General features: G+C 37.0%; 1 protein-coding gene across 1 annotated transcript in view; it reads right to left on the bottom strand.

Moving 5' to 3' along the window:
• OTUD7A (OTU deubiquitinase 7A) overlaps positions 1-25,147 on the bottom strand; it is a 423,923-nt gene that overhangs the window by 164,224 nt on the left and 234,552 nt on the right. The window contains exons 7-8 of the mRNA XM_053719344.1: positions 16,357-16,484; positions 4,789-4,901 (exon numbers count right to left, since the gene is read on the bottom strand). Coding sequence (XP_053575319.1) covers positions 4,789-4,901; positions 16,357-16,484 — 241 coding nt within the window. The remainder of the gene's footprint in view (positions 1-4,788; positions 4,902-16,356; positions 16,485-25,147) is intronic.

Raw genomic sequence — 25,147 nt, forward strand, 5'->3', positions numbered from 1 at the left:
TGTGACTGCTATTGAAAAGCATTGAGAAGCAGTGCATTGATTAAAATAGCCAGTAGGTGGAGCTGTCTGCTTGTGTTGCAGCAAAGATATGCAAGCCAAGCAAGCTGAAATTAATCAGTTTAACCAGACCTGAGCTATCGAACAGGTTTCAAAGGAACAAGATCTTCCTGTCTATAAATCAGTCCCGATTGGAATGCATAGAAAGAACTGTTTGCAGAAAAATGCAAGTAAAGTCTGTGCTGTGTGATTATTTTATTAGGTTTATAATGCTGTTTAGCAAATGTTTTTGTTCATTTAACTTAGTTTAATTATATATTCTGTGTTGTGTGATTATTATATTAGGTTTATAATGCTGTTTAGCATTTAAAGTCTTAATTTCAAAGATTTAAAAATAAGGTATTAGGTGTTACTTATGACAATTTTTAAAGGGGCCTGGAACCTAACTCCTTCACTTCCCATTGAAACAAAACAAAATAAACCCAGCAACCCTGGAACAGCCTGATCCGGCTAGGTGCACGTAAGACCAGCTGGCAACCTCCAGCTACACAATGATGCACAGTATAATTATTCCACAGCACCTTTTCAAAGATTAAAATGTCCTGTATTAGCAACACTTGGACAGAAAAATTATGCAACGTTTCGGGAACGCAGTCCCTTAATCATGCCTCATGATGCATGATTAAGGGATTGCGTTCCCGAAACGTTGCATAATTTTTCTGTCCAAGTGTTACTAATAAAGGACATTTTAATCTTTGAAAAGGTGCTGTGGAATAATTATACTGTGCATCACTTCCCATTGACTTACATTATAAAATGGGTTTCAATTTACAACGGTTTCAATTTACAACCATTCCGTCTGGAACCTAACCCCCGGCAAAAACTGAGGGCTACCTGTACTTTAATGATACAGGAGATGAGATTTTTCATGGAATCTTCATGTAAGAAATCAAGCACATTTATATAGACCTACTGAATAAAAAAATATCATATAGTAAATATAAAGACATTTTCTAATCATTTCACTATCTCTTTACACTGTACACCCTTTTCCACACTTAATAGCTTCAAAAGTACTCAACCAATGTACTAAAGACTTTCACCAATTGCAGTCACTGAGTGAATCTGCCACTTTTTGCCTGCACATAATTTATGTAAGAACCCGCACTGCGGAGCCGTCTCACTCGCCTTGCCCTAAGGCCGGCCCTGTGTTCACATCAAGGAAGCACTGGCTTTTGAATCTAAACTATCCTCCTAAGCTCCTCCCACTACCTGTCTAAGCAGGTGTTGTCAATTAACAATGTACCTGTCTCCCATATGTTGTACAACAAGTATACTTTACAAAACATAAATACAATTCCCCAAAATACACCATTTGATATTTTCAACAAGGGCAAACAATAGCATCAGCATATTTGACTTCCTATCTTTATCAAAAATAAGTAATTTGTATAAACCAGCATGGATGGATCATTGCTTACTTTGTAACATTCAACTATATTTTGATTGATGTTTTAAAATTGGCATGAGGCTGCCAACCCCTGATCAACAATAAACATACATGTTAATACACATTACAAATTATTCACTCCTCTTTGTCTACGTTACTGTTTGTTCGTTATATATGTAGTATTAAGCATAGTATACAATATTTTGTCTATATATATTTTTTGTTAGTGAGCTTTTTCTATAAACTAGATCTTTTGTTGTCTACAATCAACTGCTGTTAGGAAAACATGTAAAAAATAATTTGTTATTCATTGACTCCCATAGCAATATTGTACTTCAGAATAATGTAATATTAGGATTATACAAACGCAGTTTATAACTCCTCTTTATATGACCGGTGGGAGTGTCAGCCATCGTGATTCAATTGAAGGGGTCTAACCAGACTCCGCCAAAGAGAGACATATTGGATCTTCAAATTTGGGAGTCTTTTTCCGGCGGGCTTATTTGAAAATAAAGATATGGCTGCCTTTTGATAATAAGAATAAATAAGATTGATTTAATAAGATTTGTAGTCCCCTTTGGACTATTTGATGTTTTTTGTTTATACATCCACTTCATTTTAGTATACCCCTTTCATTACACTCCCACCCCATATAGTTAGCATAAAGATTGGCACATCAATCTCTGACAAACACCTACAGATATATTAATATATTTGACAAGTTGACTAGTAATGGGAACATTACTTCATTTGGACCTCCATTATACTGCAACATATTAAGAACACAAACTGTTAGGAAACATCCATTATCTATATACATTCTCTTACACACGACGATTGTAGACTTTTTCCCATATTAACCATTTGTAAATAAGCTATTTCATGGCAAGTATAGCTCTGTTACCAACATAATAAACTGGTATGTTAGGTTACTAAGTATAAGGCTAACACTTATTATTATATATATTAGGGCTTAATATCATAAGGTCAAACATACAACATATATGTGTGTCACACAGCACAAGGCCAACACATATTACACTTATTAGGGCACTATTTCATATGTCCAACATACACAACACATATAAGAGTATAACATGAACACACAACACAAAGGTAGATGCATCACATGTAATTAGTAATATCACAGTAAGTATAGATTTAATAATAACAATCATTAAGTTACAAGCAATGGTTACACAATACAAGGTTAACACATGCACAAACCACTAGAAAAAATTAGCACTTATATTATAGATACAGAATAGGTAGTTGTCAGTGGGGACACATTGTAGATTATATAACACTTAGAGATTTTATATTGTCCACTTTCCATTATATTATTATTAATAGCACATTCAGTAAGACCTTTAGGAGCAGGTTTAGGATAATAATAGCAATTGCTGACACTCTATTTTGCACTCACAATGGGTAGCCATACCCCCACCTATGATCCAAATGTAGTCACATACACACCCCACCCTGCCGTAATCGTCACCACTAGTATATTGATTTTTTTAGTTTTATCACTCGTAGAGTTATAAATACACACGTACATTATTTAATCACACTCTCTAATAACTAGGTCACACTCCACTCGACGATCTAAATGTAAGCCATATATACACCCCCATTACATAATTATCATCCCAAATACACAGATGATCACATTGGATATATCACAATGAGCAGGGAACACACACTGACTCCGACTAGACACACTCTCTTATGACGTTAGCTGTCACCTGCAGTAAATATTAGACAATATCGGATAGAGAGCACTACAAGTTTCCTACATACACCTTTGTTTTGATAATACACTAATAATATCAAATATTAGTCAAGTCAGTGTGTGTTCCCTGCTCATTGTAATTTTATCATTTTAACTTAGTCTTTTGATTACGCCACCATAATATAATTTTAACACGATTGGACAGAATCTAGTTTATAGAAAAAGCTCACTAACAAAAAATATATAAAAGACAAAATATTTTATACTATGCTTAATACTACATATATAACGAACAAACAGTAACATAGACAAAGAGGGGTGAATAATTTGTAATGTGTATTAACATGTATGTTTATTGTTGATCAGGGGTTGGCAGCCTCATGCCAATTTTTAAACATCAATCAAAATATAGTTGAATGTTACAAAGTAAGCAATGATCTATCCATGCTGGTTTATACAAATTACTTTTTTTTTTTTTGATAAAGATAGGAAGTCAAATATGCTGATGCTATTGTTTGCCCTTGTTGCAAATATCAAATGGTGTATTTTGGGGAATTGTAGTTATGTTTTGTAAAGTATACTTGTTGTACAACATATGGGAGACAGGTAAATTGTTAATTGACAACACCTGCTCAAACACGTAGTGGGAGGAGCTTAGGAGGATAGTTTAGATTCAAAAGCCAGTGCTTCCTTGATGTAAACAGATGCCTGAGGAAACAGCTAGCTGAGCTGAGAAACGCGTTGCAATCTGTTAACATTATATGTTTTTATATACAGAAACACCCATAGGTTTTTTATCATCTTTTTTAAATGAAATATTCTATGTATTTTATGGAAGCCTGAGCCTGATTCATCATTCCTAGCACCTGGAAACCTGTGCCCTGGGAACAGTATAGCCGGGACACTGTGATTTCCTAGCCTGCGCCATTATGACATTTGGTGCTGCTCCCTTTGTGAGTATAACCCCAATACAAGACCTGTTGTCCTTCACCACCATCACAGTATCACACTAGGAGGCGCCCTCTTTTTTGTGATATTCTTTTCACAGATTCCTGGTTGTTGTCGTATTACTTGAGAGGAGCTGCCGTTACTACACAAGTTCGATCTCATGGTCAAGTACTGGATTCACCAACACAGAAGGATTCATCTGGTTCATCTGGACTTTTGATCTAAGTTTTTATTAAAGACTCAGATAAGATATTTATCGCTTATTTACCTTGCACTATTGTTTATACCTTGTACTATTGTTCACAACGGTTAATATATATCACAGTATTTCATATGATCAGATACACTGTTTGATATAGGTCTCTTCTATAGATCATTTCATTATAGTGCCCCCTAGAGTTGGACACACAAGTGTCTTCAACAGGTTTGTTTTAAGAAGATATATTTACTGTCTAGCTGAAAGAAGAGCAGAAGTCATCTCTCTGCTTAATTATTATTAGCCACAAGATCCTGAAATGATTGCATGCTTTAGTTAGCCAGTAACGATATCACATTTACATCACTTTTTCTCTTCTTCAGCATTTATCTTCTTTGTTGGAAACAATGGTATAATCTATCTGATCTAATGGTCACTAACAAATCAAATATACTCAAAACTTACCCACCACCAGAGCCTCCATTCTTGCTGAAGTGTGTACGGGGTTCACTGGATGCCAACTTCAACAGCTCATTCCACTCTCGCTCCCATTCATCTTCAGTGTAAACCAATCCAGACTAAGCAGAAAAACATGTGAATACACAGCTGTAAGTGGCATATGGCAAATGCTTATAATTATAATTGTAAGTTATTTAAAATCCAAACAGCATTTTATTTTGATTCTGCACCACCATGTACCAGAAAGAAGATACACAGGAAACCATTTATATTGCTACTGAAGCTTCTACTGTGATCCTGAGGAATTTGGCCATGTTACTATATTAAAGGGACATTAAACCCAAAATTGTACTTTCATGATTCAGAAAGACAATACAATTTTAAACAACTTTCCAATTTACTTCTACTATCAAAATTTCTTCATTTTCTTGTTATCCTTTGTTGAAATGCAGGAAGGTAATTTCATGAGTGTGCATGTTTCTGCAGGACTATATGCAACAATGTTATACATTAGCAAGAGCAATAGATGGCAGCACTATATCTTGACATGTAGTGCTCAAGATATGTGCACACTACCTATCTAGATATCTCTTCAACAAAGAATAACAAGAATGAAGCAAATTTGATAACAGAAGTACATTGGAAACTTTTTTATATTCTCTATCTGAATCATGAAATAAAAAAATTCGTTTTTTTGTCCCTTTAACCTGTAGCCACAGCTACAGTGAAAAAACATAATTTATGTAAGAACTTACCTGATAAATTCATTTCTTTCATATTGGCAAGAGTCCATGAGCTAGTGACGTATGGGATATACAATCCTACCAGGAGGGGCAAAGTTTCCCAAACCTCAAAATGCCTATAAATACACCCCTCACCACACCCACAAATCAGTTTAATGAATAGCCAAGTAGTGGGGTGAAAAAAGAAAGGAGTAAAAAGCATCAACAAAGGAAATTGGAAATAATTGTGCTTTATACAAAAAAATCATAACCACCATAAAAAGGGTGGGCCTCATGGACTCTTGCCAATATGAAAGAAATGAATTTATCAGGTAAGTTCTTACATAAATTATGTTTTCTTTCATGTAATTGACAAGAGTCCATGAGCTAGTGAAGTATGGGATAGAAATACCCAATATGTGGAACTCCACACAAGAGTCACTAGAGAGGGAGGGATAAAATAATAACAGCCATTTTCCGCTGAGAAAATTAAATCCACAACCAACAAAATAAGTTTTTCTCATAATGAAAGAACTAAACTTAAAACATAAGCAGAGGAATCAAACTGAACAGCTGCCTAAAGAATTTTTCTACCAAAAACTGCTTTCGAAGAAGCAAATACATCAAAACTGTAGAATTTTGTAAATGTATGCAAAGAAGACCAAGTTGCTGCTTTGCAAATCTGATCAACTGAAGCTTCATTCTTAAAAGCCCACAAAGTGGAGACTGATCTAGTAGATTGAGCTGTAATTCTCTGAGGCGGGGCCTGACCCGACTCCCAATAAGCCTGATGAATGAAAAGCTTTAACCAAGATGCCAAGGAAATGGCAGAAGCCTTCTGAACTTTCCTAGAACCAGAAAAAATAACAAATAGACTAGAAGTCTTCCTAAAATCTTTAGTAGCGTCAACGTAATATATAAAAGCTCTTACCACATCCAAAGAATGTAAGGATCTCTCCAAATAATTCTTAGGATTAGGACACAAAGAAGGGACAACAATTTCTCTATTAATGTTGTTAGAATTCACAACTTTAGGTAAGAATTTAAATGAAGTCCGCAAAACTGCCTTATCCTGATGGAAAATCAGAAAAGGAGATTCACAAGAAAGAGCAGATAATTCAGAAACTCTTCTAGCAGAAGAGATGGCCAAAAGGAACAACACTTTCCAAGAAATTAGTTTAATGTCCAAAGAATGAATAGGCTCAAAAGGAGGAGCCTGTAAGGCCTTCAAAACACAATTAAGACTCCAAGGAGGAGAGATTGATTTAATGACAGGCTTGATACGGACAAAGCCTGTACAAAACAGTGAATATCAGGAAGCTTAGCAATCTTTCTGTGAAATAAAACAGAAAGTGCAGAGATTTGTCCCTTTAAGGAACTTGCAAACAAACCTTTATCCAAACCATCTTAAAGAAACTGTAAAATTCTAGAAATTCTAAAAGAATGCCAGGAGAATTTATGAGAAGAACACCATGAAATATAAGTCTTCCAAACTCGATAATAAATCTTCCTAGAAACATATTTACGAGCCTGTAACATAGTATTAATCACTGAGTCAGAGAAACCTCTATGACTAAGCACTAGGCGTTCAATTTCCATACCTTCAAATTTAATTATTTGAGATCCTGATGGAAAAACGGACCTTGAGACAGAAGGTCTATCCTTAATGGAAGTGGCTAAGGATGGCAGCTGGACATTCGAACAAGATCCGCATACCAAAACCTGTGAGCCCATGCTGGAGCTACAAGCAACACAAACAATTGTTCCATGATGATTTTGGAAATCACTTTTGGAAGAAGAACTATAGTCGGGAAGATATAAGCAGGTTGGTAACACCAAGGAACTTCTAACGCATCCACTGCGTCCACCTGAGGATCCCTGGACCTGGACAGGTACAAGATGTGAGAAAACACATCTTGATGGATCGACCACTCCCCAGGATGTAAAGTCTGACGGCTGAGATAATCCGCTTCCCAATTGTCTATACCTGGGATATGAACCGCAGAAATTAGACTGGATCTGGATTCCGCCCAAGCAAGTATCTGACATACTTCTTTCATAGCTTGGGAACTGCTAGTCCCACCCTGATGATTGACATATGCCACAGTTGTGATATTGTCTGTCTGAAAACAAATGAACGGTTCTCTCTTCAACAGAGGCCACACCTGAAGAGCCCTGAAGATACCACAGAGTTCTAAAATATTGATTGGTAACTCTTGAGGTTTCCAAACTCCTTGTGCTGTCAGAGATCCCCAGACAGCTACATAACCTGAAAGACTTGCATCTGTTGTGATCACAGTCCAGGTTGGACAAACAAAAGAGGCCCCTGGAATTATACGATGGTGATCTAACCACCAAGTCAGAGAGAGTTGAACTTTGGGATTTAAGGATATTAATATCTTTGTATAATTCCTGCACCATTGGTTTAGCATACAAAGCTGGAGAGGTCTCATATAAAAAGGAGCATCAGCCATAGAAATGGCAGGCCTGAGGATATGACCAGAATATGAATAAGCTTTCCTTAGATAAGATTCAAGTTTCCTATCTAAAGGGTCTTTAAAAGAAGTAGTATCTTCCATAGGAATAGTAGTATGTTTAGCAAGAGTAGAAATAGCCCCATCAACTTTGGGGATCTTTTCCCAAAACTCCAATCTAACTGCTGGTAAAGGATGCAATTTTTTAAACCTTGAAGAAGGAATAAAAGAAGTACCAGGCCTATTCCATTCCTTAGAAATCATATCAGAAATAGCATCAGGAGTGGGAAAACCCTCTGGAGTAACCACAGGGGGTTTATAAACAGAATTTAATAATTTACTAGTTTTAATATCAAGAGGAATAGTTTCCTCAATATCCAATGTAATCAACACTTCTTTTAACGAGGAACAAATATACTCCATTTTAAATAAATAAGTAGATTTGTCAGTGTCAATATCTGAGGAAGGATCTTCTGAATCAGATAGATCCTCATCAGAGGAGGATAATTCAGTATGTTGTTGGTCATTTGAAATTTCATCAATTTTATGAGAAGTTTTAAAAGACCTTTTACATTTATTAGAAGGTGGGATGGCAGACAAAGCCTTCTGAATTGCATCAGCAATAAAATCTTTTAAATTTACAGGTATATCTTGTACATTAGATGTTGAAGGTACAACAGGCATAGTACTATTACTGATGGACACATTCTCTGCATGTAAAAGCTTATCATGACAACTATTACATATCACAGCTGGAGATATAATCTCAACAAATTTACAAAAAATGCACTTAGCTTTGGTAGAACTGTTATCAGGCAGCAAGATTCCAACAATGGTTTCTGAGACAGGATCAGATTGAGACATCTTGCAAATGTAAGAGAAAAAACAACATATAAAGAAAAATTATCAATTTCCTTATATAGCAGTTTCAGGAATGGGAAAAAATGCAAACAGCATAGCCCTCTGATATAGAAAAATGCAAGAGGCACATAGGAATGGAGTTTTAAATAATGAAATTATTTTGCTCCAAGTATGATGCACAATGTAATTGAAATTTTTTGGCGCTAACAATATCCGGAAATGACACACTCGCGTCATTGACGACGCAACCTTGAGCAAGGAACTCGGCGTCAACTAAGATGCCGGAAATGACGAATCTGAGTCATCTGAGGTAATTTTGCACCAAAAATGACGCAATAAACTTCGGCATTTTGCGCCCCCGCGAGCCTAATTTTACCCTCAAAATTTAATGATAAATAGAAAAAGGACTATACCCCAGGTAAGAAAAAATATTTTCCTAAATATGCTTTTCCCAAATATGAAGCTGACAATTTGCAAAAGGAAATATACATAAACCTGACTCATGGCAAATATAAGTACAATACATATATTTAAAACTTTAAATAAAGTGCCAAACCATAGCTGAGAGTGTCTTAAGTAATGAAAACATACTTACCAAAAGACACCCATCCACACAAAGCAGATAGCCAAACCAGTACTGAAACAGTTATCAGTAGAGGTAATGGAATATGAGAGTATATCGTCGATCTGAATAAGGGAGGTAGGAGATGAATCTCTACGCCCGATAACAGAGAACCTATTAAATAGATCCCTGTGAGGAAAACCATTGCATTCAATAGGTGTAATGTCCCTTTAAGACATTCCACTCAATTCCTCCTGCCTATAAAACCACTCCCCTTTCTTCACATTATTGCTTGATTATTTTGTGCTTATCCTGTTGTGTTCAACTTGTCCACATCAGCCACTTTCAAGTCTGACCTCTAATTCAAGTGCTTATTTTATTTAAGCAATCTCTATAGTTATTTACTGCTGTGTTACCTTGCTACTTTTTCAACAGTGTTCGATTCTTACTTTGGAACCTGCTTCTCTGCTTCAAGCAGCTCAGCATAACTCGATCTTTTTCCTTTTGGATTCCTACGCCGCACCAAGTTCCGGCCGCAAGGATCACTTCCTCATGTCTGCTCACTTGCCGGTCACACTGTCTGCAAAGCTCTCATCTGTTCCTCCCAGACCTAACAGCAACCTCTACTTCCTACCAAGTTGTAAGTAGATTGTTATCTAAACATTGTTCACTGCTCTGAAAACCGGATCCAGTCCTTTCTTCATCTGCAACTAAGGTACAAACATTCATTAACTATTTATGCCATATCCTCCACTTTTTACAGGCATAACAAGCTGTTATAACCTATCTGTTTGCTTTAGCTGCATATTTAATCCATTGACTCAGTAATCACTTATGAACTCTCTTTATTGACCAAGTGATATTCATTACCTGTGACTCTTAACCTAACAACTCCTGTTCATAGTTGCATGAGATTTCTAAAGGCACAGATTGTAATATTAACCTATATCTTGTCTGCTATCCATTATGTCTTATTAACTTGCTGGCACAGTTTTTACCAGTTGTTACAGAATAACATTCTGGTTTGTTGTCCAGCTACATTTACAGCCTTACAATAGGTGATACTCCCTTCACAACCCTCTCACATTCGCTGTACTCTGAGAGGAATCGGGCTTCAAAATGCTGAGAAGCGCATATCAACGTAGAATCTAAGCACAAACTTACTTCACCACCTCCATAGGAGGCAAAGTTTGTAAAACTGAATTGTGGGTGTGGTGAGGGGTGTATTTATAGGCATTTTGAGGTTTGGGAAACTTTGCCCCTCCTGGTAGGATTGTATATCCCATACGTCACTAGCTCATTGACTCTTGCCAATTACATGAAAGAAACAATGGTGTTCCTTGAGTACCTCCTATCACAGTTTTACTTCAGATAAACAATCTTCAGATAAAGGTTTATATGATATGTCACTGTTGGATGGAAATCTGGTGCAATGATGTGCCTGTGTTATTGGGCAAACCCAAACAATTCTCCCCAACGTCCTCCTACATCTCTGTCTTTTGTTGCTTGAATGGAATGTTGGTATTACAGAAATAAAATACTAAAAATTCCTTTGTCCAGACATATACAACAATTAGCTTTAAAAACCAGGCCATACAAAATGCATTCAAGAGGGGTACTGTAGTCCCTTGCCCTGTTCTGATCTTATAGCCCCCTTTTCTATGTTGGTAATTAGAACCCTATTACATATCTTGAAAAGCAGCTTACAGGGAGTTTGAAATCCATCCCCTCTGCTTTTCTCTACCCTTTGAGGTTAGTTTGATGCTAAACCCAGAAGGGTGTATTGCACCTCGCTTAGTTTACCCATCTATCTTAGTTAAAACAAACTGCTCTATATTATATGTAAATTAGGATATTTTAAATAAATAAATAAATGAATATCAGTTTGACGGCAAAATTAATTTCTAAGAGCTGAAAAAATAATTTGTTACAAATAAAATGTATTCATCCATGCATTATTCATATTTACTAAAAATAAAAAGAAACAAAACTAAAAAAAATGTATTTTCTTCATCCTGCAATTAAAATGAATTGCTGAATCGAAATAAAATTCAAAACAAATCAAATAAATGTTGATTTATTGGATTTCTGAGCTTAAGAAATGAGGGGTTTAGGATAAATTATTCCACAACGAGGGCTTTTGCTCCTATTACTTTAATACAATGTGATAGGTGATGTTATAAACTAATTATGTCAGAAGACGCACAAAATAAAAAAACTAAATAAACGTGTTGCTTCTTCACCATGCAACAAAAGAAAACCAGTCGTACTGGGTTAAATGTACTTATGTCCAAGAAAGGGGGGGTGGGTATATTCCTAAAAAACACGGTACACTTTCAGCCGAAGCATGTCATAAAGGACCCTAAAGGAGCGTACATAATAGTAATAGGGCTTCCCTTTAACACATATGTTACGCTGGTAAATGTATATCTGCCCAATCAGGGGCAACACATAGCCTTTAAACAGGTGACACAGTTAATACTTGAACATACGAACGGAGTCATGTTTATCGCAGGCGATTTCAACTTGCCATTAGATCCCGCACGAGACACTTCAACAGGGAGGACAAGCACTCCACTGAAAGTTATAAAATCCATAAATTATCAATTGCAATTGCTAAAACTACATGACATATGGAGAACCAAACACCCAGGTGAAACAGATTTTACATTCTACTCGCACCCACATCACACCTACACCAGGATTGACTACATTGTGACTGCCCAGATAGGACTGTCCATGGTAGAGACATCTAACATACTGCCAATAACATGGTCTGACCATGCCCCAGTGGGCTGCTCGGTCAAATGGCTGAGCGCACCACCGCGCTCCTTCCTGTGGAGACTTGATGAAACCAACCTCAACAACCCCTTGGTTCAGACAGACATAGATGGGACACTAGGGCATTATTTCAGGGAAAACACTCAGGCTGCCACATCAGCATCCACGATGTGGGAAGCACACAAATGTGTAGTTAGGGGGGAGCTCATTAAACACAAAGCTAGGAAAATTAAAAATGACAGACAGTTCGTGAACTCCACCCTCTCCCAAATAAGATACTGGGAAACTCAACATAAACAAGACCCGACCTCCCCAATCTTTCTTAAAAACTTAACTAGTGCAAGAAACAAGCTCAATAATCATTACATTAAGGAATACCAGCACAAAGCTTCACTGTTGAAACAAAAATACTTTGACGTAAACAACAAATCAGGGTCCTCATTGGCCAAGGCACTGAAGCGCCAACAATTAACAATACACGTGCACACGCTAGTGGATGCCACAGGAGACACTCACAGGGACAGCATCAAAATAGCGGAGACATTCAGGACATATTATGGCAGGCTATATAACATCCGGAACGAATGTAGCCAGCAAGAGATAGATAGCTATCTGGAGGGGGTGACCTTACACACACTTGACATGGAGGATACTGAGGCCCTAGATCTGCCGATCACTCAAGATGAAATTATAGCTGCCATTAAATCTATGCCAAATGTCAAGAGCCCAGGACCTGACGGATTAGGAATTAAATATTACAAAACCTTTCTCCACCGCTTGTGCACGCCCCTGATATCTTTATTTAACACACTCTTACAGGAGAAAGGCTTCTCAGAACATATGTTAGAGGCTAATATTACAGTTTTACCCAAGCATGGCAAAAACCCAGATAAACCTGAAACTTTCCGCCCCATTTCCCTACTGAATGCAGACTTCAAAATCTTTGCAAAGATTCTGGCCACCAGAATTAATAAATATTTACCCAAATTGATTCACCCAGACCAGGTGGGCTTTGTCCCTGGGAGGGAGGCGAGGGACAACACATTAAAGGTTCTGCAACTGATGACATATGCCCAACAACACAAAATCCCGTCAATCTTTGTGTCGACAGATGCAGAGAAACCTTTCGACAGGGTACATTGGCATTTTCTAAAAGCGGTTCTGCATAAAATGAAGTTCAGTGACTCCTTCATAGCCCAAATCTTCACACTATATAGACGCCCAACAGCCCGGGTCAAGGTTAATGGTCTGCTATCTGATAAGTTAGATATTCACAATGGTACGAGACAGGGCTGCCCCCTCTCACCGATCCTCTTCGCTATAACCATAGAGGCACTAGCCCAGAAAATAAGACAGGACACTCAAATCTCAGGGATCCCAGTGAACTCACGCGAACATAAACTCGCCCTGTACGCGGACGATGTCCTGCTTACATTAACTAAAGCAGAGACCTCCCTTCCCAGAGTCCTAGCTATGTTCAGGGAATACGGTCGGGTCTCAAACTTCCACCTCAACATAACGAAATCCGAATTATTGAACGTTTCATATGATCCCACTGCACTCCCAGAGACCCTTCAAGCCTGCCCACTTCGAATACAACAGACTAAAATGAAATACCTAGGCATATATATCTCACCAGACCCGCAGGTACTATTTTAGGCTAACTACAAAACACTGGAACACGCACTGGTCTCAGACCTTTCCAGCTGGAAAAAAAAGACGATATGATGGATAGGGAGAATTAATGTTATTAAAATGAACACAGTCCCCAGGATATTATACTTACTCCAGACCACCCCTATCCCATTACCGACGAACTACCTACATAACCTACAAAATATACTTGAGCAATACATATGGGGGAACATTAGGCCCAGGATAGCAAACTATATAGAACTCTATACCTCCCCAGAGACAGAGGGGGCCTTGGAGTCCCCCACATATACACCTACAAACAGGCCATCACTTTACAGAGACTATTGGACTGGTGCCATAATGACCCCAACAAAGAATGGGTGCAACTGGACTGCGACATTTTAGCCACAAAAAATGCCGGCCTTCAGGCCTGGGTTTCAGAGAAATATAGGTCCCCAGCTGCCCGCACATACCCATTATTAATAGATTTTTACACGCACTGGGACAAAATCCAACGCACTTCAGCAAACATCTCTTCCACACATGCCCCACTGTCCCCCATGTACCAGAACCCAGAAATGCCTTGGAACTACAGGGGGAAAGACATAAACCTAGGGACATCCTTTAGGGACTTGACGCTCTCAGCCATCTTAGACGGGGGCAAACTCGCGCCACTAACAGACATCCAAGATACATTATTGGGCACACACATGAACTGGCTAGAACACTCACAGGTAAACCACTTTCTTGCAACGCACCGTTCTAAATCTACGCTTACAAGACAAACAACAACTTTCGAAAACTTGTGCCTACGGGGGGCTCCCTTGGCTCATGCCATCTCATTGACATACAAGCTTCTTTTAGTGGAGGACAAGCACACCCTACCTACATATGCAAGGGCATGGGAGAAGGAATTGCAAATAGAGATAGAACACACTAAGTGGCAAGCAGCATTTCAGACTACTAAAAAAGCCTCAATCTCTGTGAGAGTACAAGAGGCAAGCTACAAATTCCTGTCAAGGTGGTATCTCATGCCTAGCAGATTACATCACATATACAAGACAGCTTCGGGGAAGTGTTGGAGAGACTGTGGGGGCGAGTGCACACCAGCACACATATGGTGGACCTGCCCCAGACTGGACTTGTACTGGGTGAACATTTTCCAACAAATTGCACGCACGATAGGGAAACCACTGCAAAACAGCCCCAAAACTATTCTATACCTATAACTACCCAAACTAGAGACTAAACAGAGTAGGGCCCTGCTACTGGTAATGCTAAATAGCGCCAAAATGCTCATACCAAAGTATTGGAAAACTAGGACAGTACCGGCCATAGAGGAATGGAGGAAACAGGTAGACACTATGCTTCAGCTGGAGAGGTATCATCATCTCCAACAGGACACAGCAGATATACACGATCTTATGCTACAGCTATGGGCATCAAATGACGCAGCACACCGACAATAGCCTACAATAGAATGCCACACCACAGGTAGGTCGTTTAAACACTGGCATAGCACAACACAACCACTTACTAACCTTGTATAGGGAAGTGAGGCCAGATATGCGCAATGGCGGACCTGGGAAACAACAGGGAGTTTTAAACCATGAATGACTAGCTATCCAAAATTCTGTTCTTACAAGTGAACCTATGACCTTGATGTGACTTTACTTATGACAATTCTTTTTTGAAGTTGCAGACAGTATTTTTTTTCTTACAAGATTTGTTTTAAAGATTGATACTATGTTTATGTAATAATATTCTTGTTTATGTTTGATTGGCCAGTGAGCCTATATGGACTTGGACTCTACAAAGGTACTGTCAAATCTAACAGTACCCACAAACATGGCATTAGTTGTTCGGTAAAGTACCGGAAAATGGAAAATCGTGATGTTTTATATGTTATATACAATGTATTGATCTTTTCAATAAAAAGTATATTATAAAAAAAAATGTACTTATGTCCACAACTAAGTAACATTTATCTTTTAAATTTGTGTCTTTAACTTTCAAGTTCAAGTCATAAGCAGACCTGTGACATCCTCAAAGTTAACAAGACGGTGCAATAATTACTTATTGATATAGCTGGATCTTTAAACCTTTTTGAGCAGTGGTTTCAGAAACAGAACGTCTTGGTACAGTTGCATGGTGGATACTTTTATGTGTCATCTGAATGAAACGTATTACGTTCTCTTTCTTGACTTTTGTGTATATATATATATATATATATATATATATATATATATATACGTTATAGTTTATTTTAAGAACAATCTAGCAATGTAGCTGTTTAAACATGAATTGTGTATAGTGCATGTTACCTCATGATAAACCTCTCAGAATCTAGTTATGGCAAAAACAAAAAGATTAGATCAGTGTTGCAGTACACTTGTGCTAAAGGAAAGGGTAGTCTGTTTACCAATTTGGTAAAATATCAGGTAGTTATATCAGGTAGTTATAGCAAGGTTCCAGTGATCAAATCACACTTTATTTACCCTGTTAGTAAAATGGTTAATAAACAGTTACTTATCAATACCTCTTTGTTCTGCTGTGTCTGTTGCCACCTCCACCTCCTCTTCAGTGCTTCCCTTTCTGCTCCACTCCTCATCATGGTATAAAGGGCTTTCCTCAGAACCAAGTCTCGGTCATGAAAACCCCACATCCCTAAAAGAGGAAACATAAGTAGTAAAGCAATTGTCTCTGCTAGGTACCATTTTGTTTTAACCATGTCACTGCATGAACAATCTGTTTTACTACAGTACAGAGCCAGTTTAACAGTTTTACATAGCTCTCATTCACCCAGATTACAAGTTATGCGCTAAACCGGTTGCGTAAATAATGCAAACAAATAGAGGTATCACACGCTCCATAGCACTGCCATTACAAGTTACAGAAAAACCTTCTTTTGTTGTGCGGTATGGTGTGATAAGATCAATACCGCACAAAACCCAAGGCCTGACTTGACGTACTCGTGCACGTTTTCCCCCATAGACATCAATGGGGAGAAAGTGTTAGAAAAAAACTAACACCTGCGATCACGGAATGGCGATCGCCGTAATGCAATCCCCATTGATGTCTATCGGGAAAAGAGAGTTACGTTAAAACTTAACACCTTAACATAAACCCCTAGTCTAAATACCCCTAATCTGCCACCCCCACAACATCGTTGACACTAAAAAAAGTGATTAACCCCTAAACCGCTGCTCCCCACATCGCTAACACCTACATAAAGCTATTAACCCCTAAAACGCTGCCCGACACTAAATAAAGCTATTAACCCCTAGACCGCCGCCCCGACATCGCCAACACTAAACAAAACTATTAACCCGTAAATAGCCGGCACCCCAAATCGCCAACACTAAAATAAAGTATTAACCCCTAAACCGACGACACCCGCATTGCAAAGACTATAATAAACCAATTAACCCCTAAACCGCCTGGTCCCCCACATCGCAAAGACTAAACTAAACCTATTAACCCCTAAACCACTGGCCCCCACATCGCAAATCACTAAATTAAACTATTAACCCCTTAAACCTAACTATCCCCTATACTTTAAATTAAATTTACAATATAACTATCTTAAAATAAATAAAAACTTACCTGTGAAATAAAAAAACTATAAATAAACCTAACATAACTATTTTAAGAAAATAAAATTAAACGAATATTAATATAAAATAATATTAAACGAAAAATAATAAAAAAATTACAAGATTAAAAATAAACTAACACTATGAAAAATAAAAAAAATCTAACATTATTAAAAAAAAAAAACACTGACATTACGAAAAATAAAAAAAATCTAAGATTACAAAAAATAATAAACGAAATTATCCAAAATAATAAAAATTAAACCAAATCTAATAGCCCTATAAAAACAAAAAAGCCACCCCAAAATAAAAACACCCCCTAACCTATCAATTTACTACCAATAGCCCTTAAAAGAGCCTTTTGTAGGGCATTGCCCTAAGTTAAACAGTTCCAGGCGGCATCTTCTATTGCCGCGACAGCTCCGCGCCATCGGGATGAAGATAGAAGATGCCCCCCGCGATGGAGGAAGATGTCGCCGCCTGGATGAAGACTTCTCGCTGCCTGGATGAAGATGGATGTCTGGACTTCAGGAACTGTAAGTAGATATTCTGGGGTTAGTGTTAGGTCTTTTCTATTTTTTTTTTATTTTTAGATTAGGGCTTTTTTATTTTTATAGGCAAAAAAGAGCTGAATGCTCTTTTAAGGGCAATGCCCATACAAATGCCCCTTTAGGGGCAATGGGTAGCTTATTTTTTTTTTTTTTAAACTTAGGTTTTCTATTTTGGGGGGCTGGTTGGGTGGGGGAGGTTTACTTTTAGGGGGGACTTTGTAATTATTTTAGGTAAAAGACCTGTTTAAGAGCTATTGGTAGTTTATTGATAGGTTAGGGGGTGTTTTTATAGGGCTATTAGATTAGGTTTAATTTTTATTATTTTGGATAATTTTGTTTATTATTTTTTGTAATCTTAGAATTTTTTAGTAAAGTAAGATTTATTTTTTTTCGTAGTGTTAGGTTTTTTTAATCTTGTAATTTTTATTTTTTTATTTTTCGTTTATTTTCTTTTCTTAAAATAGTTATGTTATGTTAATAAATAAATAGTTTATTTATAGCTTAATTTTAGCTTTTTTATTTCACAGGTAAGTTTTTATTTACTTTAAGATAGTTATATTGTAATTTTAATTTAAAGTATAGGGGATAGTTAGGTTTAGGGGTTAAGAGTTTAATTTAGTGATTTGCGATGTGGGGAGGGCGGCGGTTTAGGGGTTAATAGGTTTATTATATTAGTAGCGATATGGGGTGTCGGTGGTTCAGGCGTTAATAGTTTTATTTAGTGTTGGCAATGTGGGGGGCCAGCGGTATAGGGGTTAATAGGTTTATTATAGTAGTAGCGATGTTGGGTGTGGAGGTTTAGGGGTTAATAGGTTTATTATAGTAGTAGCGATGTGGGGTCGGCGGTTTAGGGGTGTTAGTGTACTTTGTAACATTTTAATTATGAGTTTTGTGAAACATTTTTGTTTTGCAAATCCGTAACTACTGGTCTCAGATAGCGAAATGGATTGCGGCGGCAAAGACTATAACGCAAGCATTTTAACTGGACCGCACAACCTGTAATAAAGGCGCTATGAAAATCCTGCACTCAAAACCCTTTTTTTGAGTGCGGAATGGAGAGTTGTGTAAAGGCTAAAATGCTTGGGGTATAGCTGTACAGCATCGACTTGTAATACGGGAGAACTGCATATTCTGCGCTCATAGGCCAATTTTTCAGCAGTATAGCCGTACTGCACAACTTGTAATTTAGGTGATAGAGAATAGCAGGTTCTGTATAATTTATAAACTTTCTGAAAGCTACAGAAGAGAAAAAGGGCACCTCTTAGTTCAGAAAATATTATTCAGTGCAAGAAAAACACCATTCCAAATGTTATACTCGAAAATGAAGAGCCCCTCCAGGCACAATATGAGCAGGCTAGGTTCATTACAGACACCCAGCAAACTTATCCATGGCTATGTCCAGCTGCAAAAAATGGATCAGGTAATACTTCAGCAAATACTTCACAGAATTCTTCAGCACAACTTTTGTTAAATAAAATGTTCCTTTATTGCATAGAAAAGATATGCCAAATATTTTTGTTAAATACACAAATCCATGTTACATGTTTCTCAGCCATAAGTGTAGCTGGCTGTTTCCTCAAGCTAAGCATGTGGCTGAGAAATATGTTTTGTTTTTTTGTTTTTATCTATTTTATACAGTACAGGCAGGGGCGGAACTACTATTGGTGCAGCAGGTGCAGTGGCACCAGGGCCCAAGTGCTTGGGGGGTCCAAAGCAACCAGTCTATACATAGGCATGTACAGAGTGTGTAAAATACTAACACAGGGTAGCCTTATTATGAGTGCAGGGGCCCTAAAAAAATTGCACCAGGGCCCTCTGTTGAGTAGGTTAGCTACTGTGTACAGGTAACTTTTCTGTTGCAAAACTTTTGCTGAAATATTCTGTGAAGAAGTTTGATCCAGTTTCTGTGGCTGACAGTATACATTGATCAGTCAGCTAACAAAACAAACCTGCTTATATTGTACATTGAGCTACCTTTAAAGGGCCATGATACCCAAATGTTTAAACACTTGAAAGTGATGCAGCATATCTGTAAAAAGCTGACTAGAAAATATCATCTAGACATCTCTATGTAAAAAACAAAGATATTTTACCTCAAAATGTCCTAAGTATTCAAGGACTTTAAGCAGCAAATCAGTATGTCTGTCCTGGGACAGGCAAGGGAGTGAGCTTCGTGAACACTTATGTTATTTCCCTATTCAGTTTAAGGATGTGTACTATGAAATCTCATGAGAGTTAAGTGAAATCTCATGAGATCACAGTAAAAGAGTTAATGACCTCAGCACTGCTGATGCTGATTGGCTGCAGTTAATTTCTTCATTTTTTTTTTACCTGCTGCTGGGCAGCAGCTGAAGTATAACTTTTTACACAGGACTTACTCTGCTGAGCTGAGAAAATTGTGAGGCAAAATATCTTCCTTTTTTACATAGAAATGCTCTGGTGATATTTTCCTGCCAACTTTTTACAGTTATACTGCATCAGTTTCAAAGGATTTAGCATACAAGTATTATGTCCCTTTAATCCGTTAGTACATCTTTGTAGTGGTGTTTTTCTTGGACTGAATAGAATTCTCTACACTATGAGACACCTTTTGTCTATTTTCTGTCTTTCCGGCTGTTTCTAAGTGATCCGTCTTTGCCAGGAGCAGCTGTGCAGTGAAGGGCACCTTATATGTTTTTGTTTTTATTATTTAAAACTAATTGCAACAATATCAAGTATATTTTCAAATGATAGAAAAAATATATGTCCCTTTGCACTGTGCTTATTAACAGTAAACAATTATTTAATAAATAATTATTATGTGGTAAACTCTCCTGAGCGGAGAGCTTTAGATCATCCGGCCCCTAGCGTCTATAAAGCAATGTGAGCTGCCAAGTTGTAACCTACCTTTCATTTCTCTGCAGAGGCCAATTAATAGTTATAAATGAGTGCTAGAGTGTGCAACCAATGGCTATGTGGAATATAGCAACGTTAAGTCTGGAGTCTGTAACTTCCACTTCTAACAGGAACTGGACAGCCCACAATTTCCAGATTTAAATTGCAGGAACATGGGGCAAAATAAATAAATAAAGTATGTTGCAAAGTTTTTTTTACAACATATAATTTAACATTTTGTACTACAATCTCAAAGTGCTAAATGTGACATTGTGTCCCTTTAAAGACTATGGAGTCTATCCCAATCCATTAAATGAGATTCAAATGTGTTTTCAGGGGTTCTCAAATTAAGGTTATTAATTTAACATTATGTTCATCCACCATCATAAAACCTAGTTACTGAATTTTTGAGTCTGAGTTTCCACTGTGTCAAATGCATTTTGTATTTATATGTTTTTTTATTAATTAGGCTTAACCTCTTGAAAATCCATCCTGATGTTTTTGCACAGCATATCATGGCTTTTCCCAATGTTTTAAATAATTTTTGTTAGTTAAAATGTTAATAAACCATGTTTCCTGGTTAAGTAAATCATTAACATAATTCTTACATCACACCTTTAAATACTGAGCATAACAATATTAATTTATAATTGCAATTTGTGGAAATTCACAAAATGTTAATGATTACATTAACAAAATTAAATTAAACTGTTATTTCAAACATGAATTGATGTCATTGGCGAAACGGACATGATACCCAAATGTCGAAGGGCTTGAAAGTCAAGCAAGCGTAACTGTAAGAAGTTGACTAGAAAATATCCCCTGAACACCTCTATGTAAAAAAGTAAGATATTTTACCCCAAAATGTCCTCAGTAGCTACATCTGATTGTAAAGGGACTTTTTAAGCAGCCAATCAGGATGCTAGTCAGAGGACTTACAAGGGAGTGTGCATTTAGCATGTGCAGTCATGTTATTTCCCTATTCAGTTTAAGGAAGTTTACTATGAAATATCACAAGATTTCAGTGAAATTTCATAAGATCACAGTAAAGCAAAGTGCAATATAAGCACTGATGAAGCTGAATGGCTTTTTTTCCAAACATGCAGCTAGACAGTAGTTGAAGAATAGCTGTTCACAGAGAAACTACTCTTGTGAGCTGAATTAATTTTAAGGTAAAATAACTTCCTTTTTTACAGAGATGTTCAGGTGATATTTTTGTCATCTTTTTACATTTATTGCTGCATCACTTTTAAGTAATTTAGTATATGGGTATTATTTCCCTTTAAGTAAAAAAACACTGCACTTAAAAACATTAGGTAGCTTACATTTCTTTTCTTTGAAAAGCCTGGGAAAACCTATTTTTAAAGTTGTTATTTTGCATATTTACCCAAAATAAGTGTATAAAAACAAGATTTTCCAGTCAAATGGACATTAAATTCCCATTGCTCTTAGGTAAAAATTATCCGTCTTACACACTCCCTAGAAAGGCCAAAAAGCATATTATGTAACATAAAATTTCATCATTTTGCAAATGGGCTAAACCAGCATTTGATTTACAACATTTTGAAAAACTAAAAAATAGAATTTGCTTTATGGCCTCTCAAAGGTACGTGGAAACCCCACCCTAACTTTCTAGGGTCTATTTAAAGGGATATATATTAGCTCTGCTAGGATCTCACTACAAAAGCATCTCAGATAAATAAAGATAGCATTAAAGGGACATTATACACTTATTTTTTCTTTGCATAAATGTTTTGTAGATGATCTATTTATATAGCCCATAAAGTTTTTTTTTTTAAAATAAATGTATAGTTTTGCTTATTTTTAAATAACATTGCTCTGATTTTCAGACTCCAAACCAAGCCCCAAAGTTTTATGTGAATACGGTCAGCTACCTTCTCCAGCTTGCTGCTGTTTGTATAAAGGGTCTTTTCGTATGCAAAAGAAGGGGGAGGGGGGAGTGTCTTATTTGCCACTTGCAGTGGGCTTTCCAGCTACCTTTTCAACAGAGCCAAACTGACAGCTTCTAAGTAAGTTTTTAAATAGTTTTATACTGGATTTTTATATCAGTATCTGTGCATCTTATTCTTTATAGTAGTGTCTATTACATGCAGTTATATGAAAATGAGTGTATACTGTCCCTTTAAGTGCAAGAGTTATTTCAGCAGTTATTCAGAGTTAGTCAGCTAGGAAGTTAAATCTTGTATTCATTTATATATTTAAGAAATGTCTCAGATTCAGTGCAATGGATGCCTGGCACTGTTTGATCAAGCATTATTCTGGAGATTCAGAGGCTGCTCATTGTGTAAGCAGTTTTTTCTCCTATGGAAAGAAATAGCTTATCTTAAAGCTAAAATAACAGACATATCTGTTTGTTCCAAGTAGTCTCCTAAGGAAGCTGCACCTCTACCCCAGAGACTAAGAAAAAGGAGATGGACAACTGTTGGCTCAGAAAGGGTAAGAACAAAGGCATACTCCCATTCCTATGCTGCTCTTACTGCTGGCACCTGAGATGAAAAGAGCACAGCTGCTAGTACTCCTTCTGACAGTGTAACAGGGAGCTTCTGGTGTCTGAATCTGCAAACAAGAAAACCAAGGTAAAAGCTGCAAATGTACATTTCTGCAAGACCTTGTTAATAGTTGACTCCATTTTAAGAAATGTACAGATAGGTGATGATAAAGGAGATTTGAGAGCGGTTAGATGTCTTCCAGGTGCTACTGCTCACAGAGATTGACCTGTTATTTCTAGAATTGTTAAAGGGCCATAATACCCAAATGTTTAAACACTTGAAAGTGATGCAGCATAGCTGTAAAAAGCTGACTAGAAAATATCACCTGAACATCTCTATGTAAAAAAGAAAGATATTTTACCTCAAAAGTTCCTCAGTAGCCACCTCCCATTGTAAAGGATTTCTAAGCAGCATTTTAGTGTGTCTGTCCTGTGACAGCTGAAAGGATGAGCCTCGTGAACTCTCATATTATTTCACCAATCAGGTAAAGGAAGCTTACTATGAAATCTCATGAGAGTTAAGTCAAATCTCATGAGATCACAGTAAGAGTTCATGACCTCAGCACTGCTGATGCTGATTGGCTGCTGTTCATTTCTTCATTTTTTTTTTTATTTTTACCTGCAGCTGGGAGCAGCTGAGTATAACTTTTTACACCAAACTTACTCTGCTGAGCTGAGGAGATTGTGAGGTAAAATATCTTCCTTTTTTACATAGAGATGCTCAGGTGATATTTTCCTGTCAGCTTTTTATAGTTATACTGCATCAGTTTCAAGTGATTTAGCATATGAGTATTATGTCCCTTTAAGGCAGCTGTTTTACCTGTGTATGGACAGGAAGGAGAAATAATGCAGCATAGAACAGAACTCTTGGTTACGGAAGCGGTAAGGGAGAGATGATATGGTTTTGTTAGCCGTCAAAGCCCTGTTTGGCATGATAGTACATTGTATAAGAGAGGTGGTTTGCATTTGGGTTTTAAAAGGACAGAAGTTCTGAGTAAAGAATTTAAAGACTTTATTAGAGGCAATTTTAACTAGAGAAGGGCAGTGTTTACATACCCACCTGTTCCCCAGAGAATGACAAAACTGTTAACCAAATTTACATTCTAGTTTATTCAGAGATAAAAATACTATGTTTAGGAGTAAGACTTTGCAAGCAGGGGATGTATTGACCATGCAAAAGGATTTGAGAATTCTAGAAATGTTCTTTGTGCAATGTGCACAAATGCTCACAGTTTAGTTAATAAATTACCTGAACTTACTACAATAATGATTCAAGATAAGTTGGATTTGTTAGCTATAATAGGGACATGGTACAATGACTCATGTCATACCTGGTCATACCTGGTTACATTTTATTTAAAAAAAAAAAAAAAAAAGAACTGATGTCAATGTAGAAAGTGTTTGGGTAACTACAGGAACTGAAGGGAAACAGGTGTTTAGAATCGGGGAAGTATATGGGCCTCCATTACAGGATAAAGCATCAGATCAACTATAATAGACACAATTACAATGAAGGGCAAGGCTATAGTAGTGGGGGACTTTGATATGTTTGATGTAGACTTGGAAGTACCCGTTGTTAAATCAACTAGAATATTATTCTGGAATCTTTGCAAGGGGAATCTCTTGAACAACTAGTAAAAGAACCAACACGTAAAGGAACTATATTAGATTTAAAGGGACATTAAACCCAATTTTTTTCTTTCATGATTCAGATAGAGAATACCATTTTAAACAACTTTCTAAATTACTACTATTATCTAATTTGCTGCATTCTCTTGATATTGTTTCCTGAAAAGCATA

The sequence above is a fragment of the Bombina bombina genome, chromosome 6 (genome assembly GCF_027579735.1).
Source record: "Bombina bombina isolate aBomBom1 chromosome 6, aBomBom1.pri, whole genome shotgun sequence".
Lineage (NCBI taxonomy): Eukaryota > Metazoa > Chordata > Amphibia > Anura > Bombinatoridae > Bombina > Bombina bombina.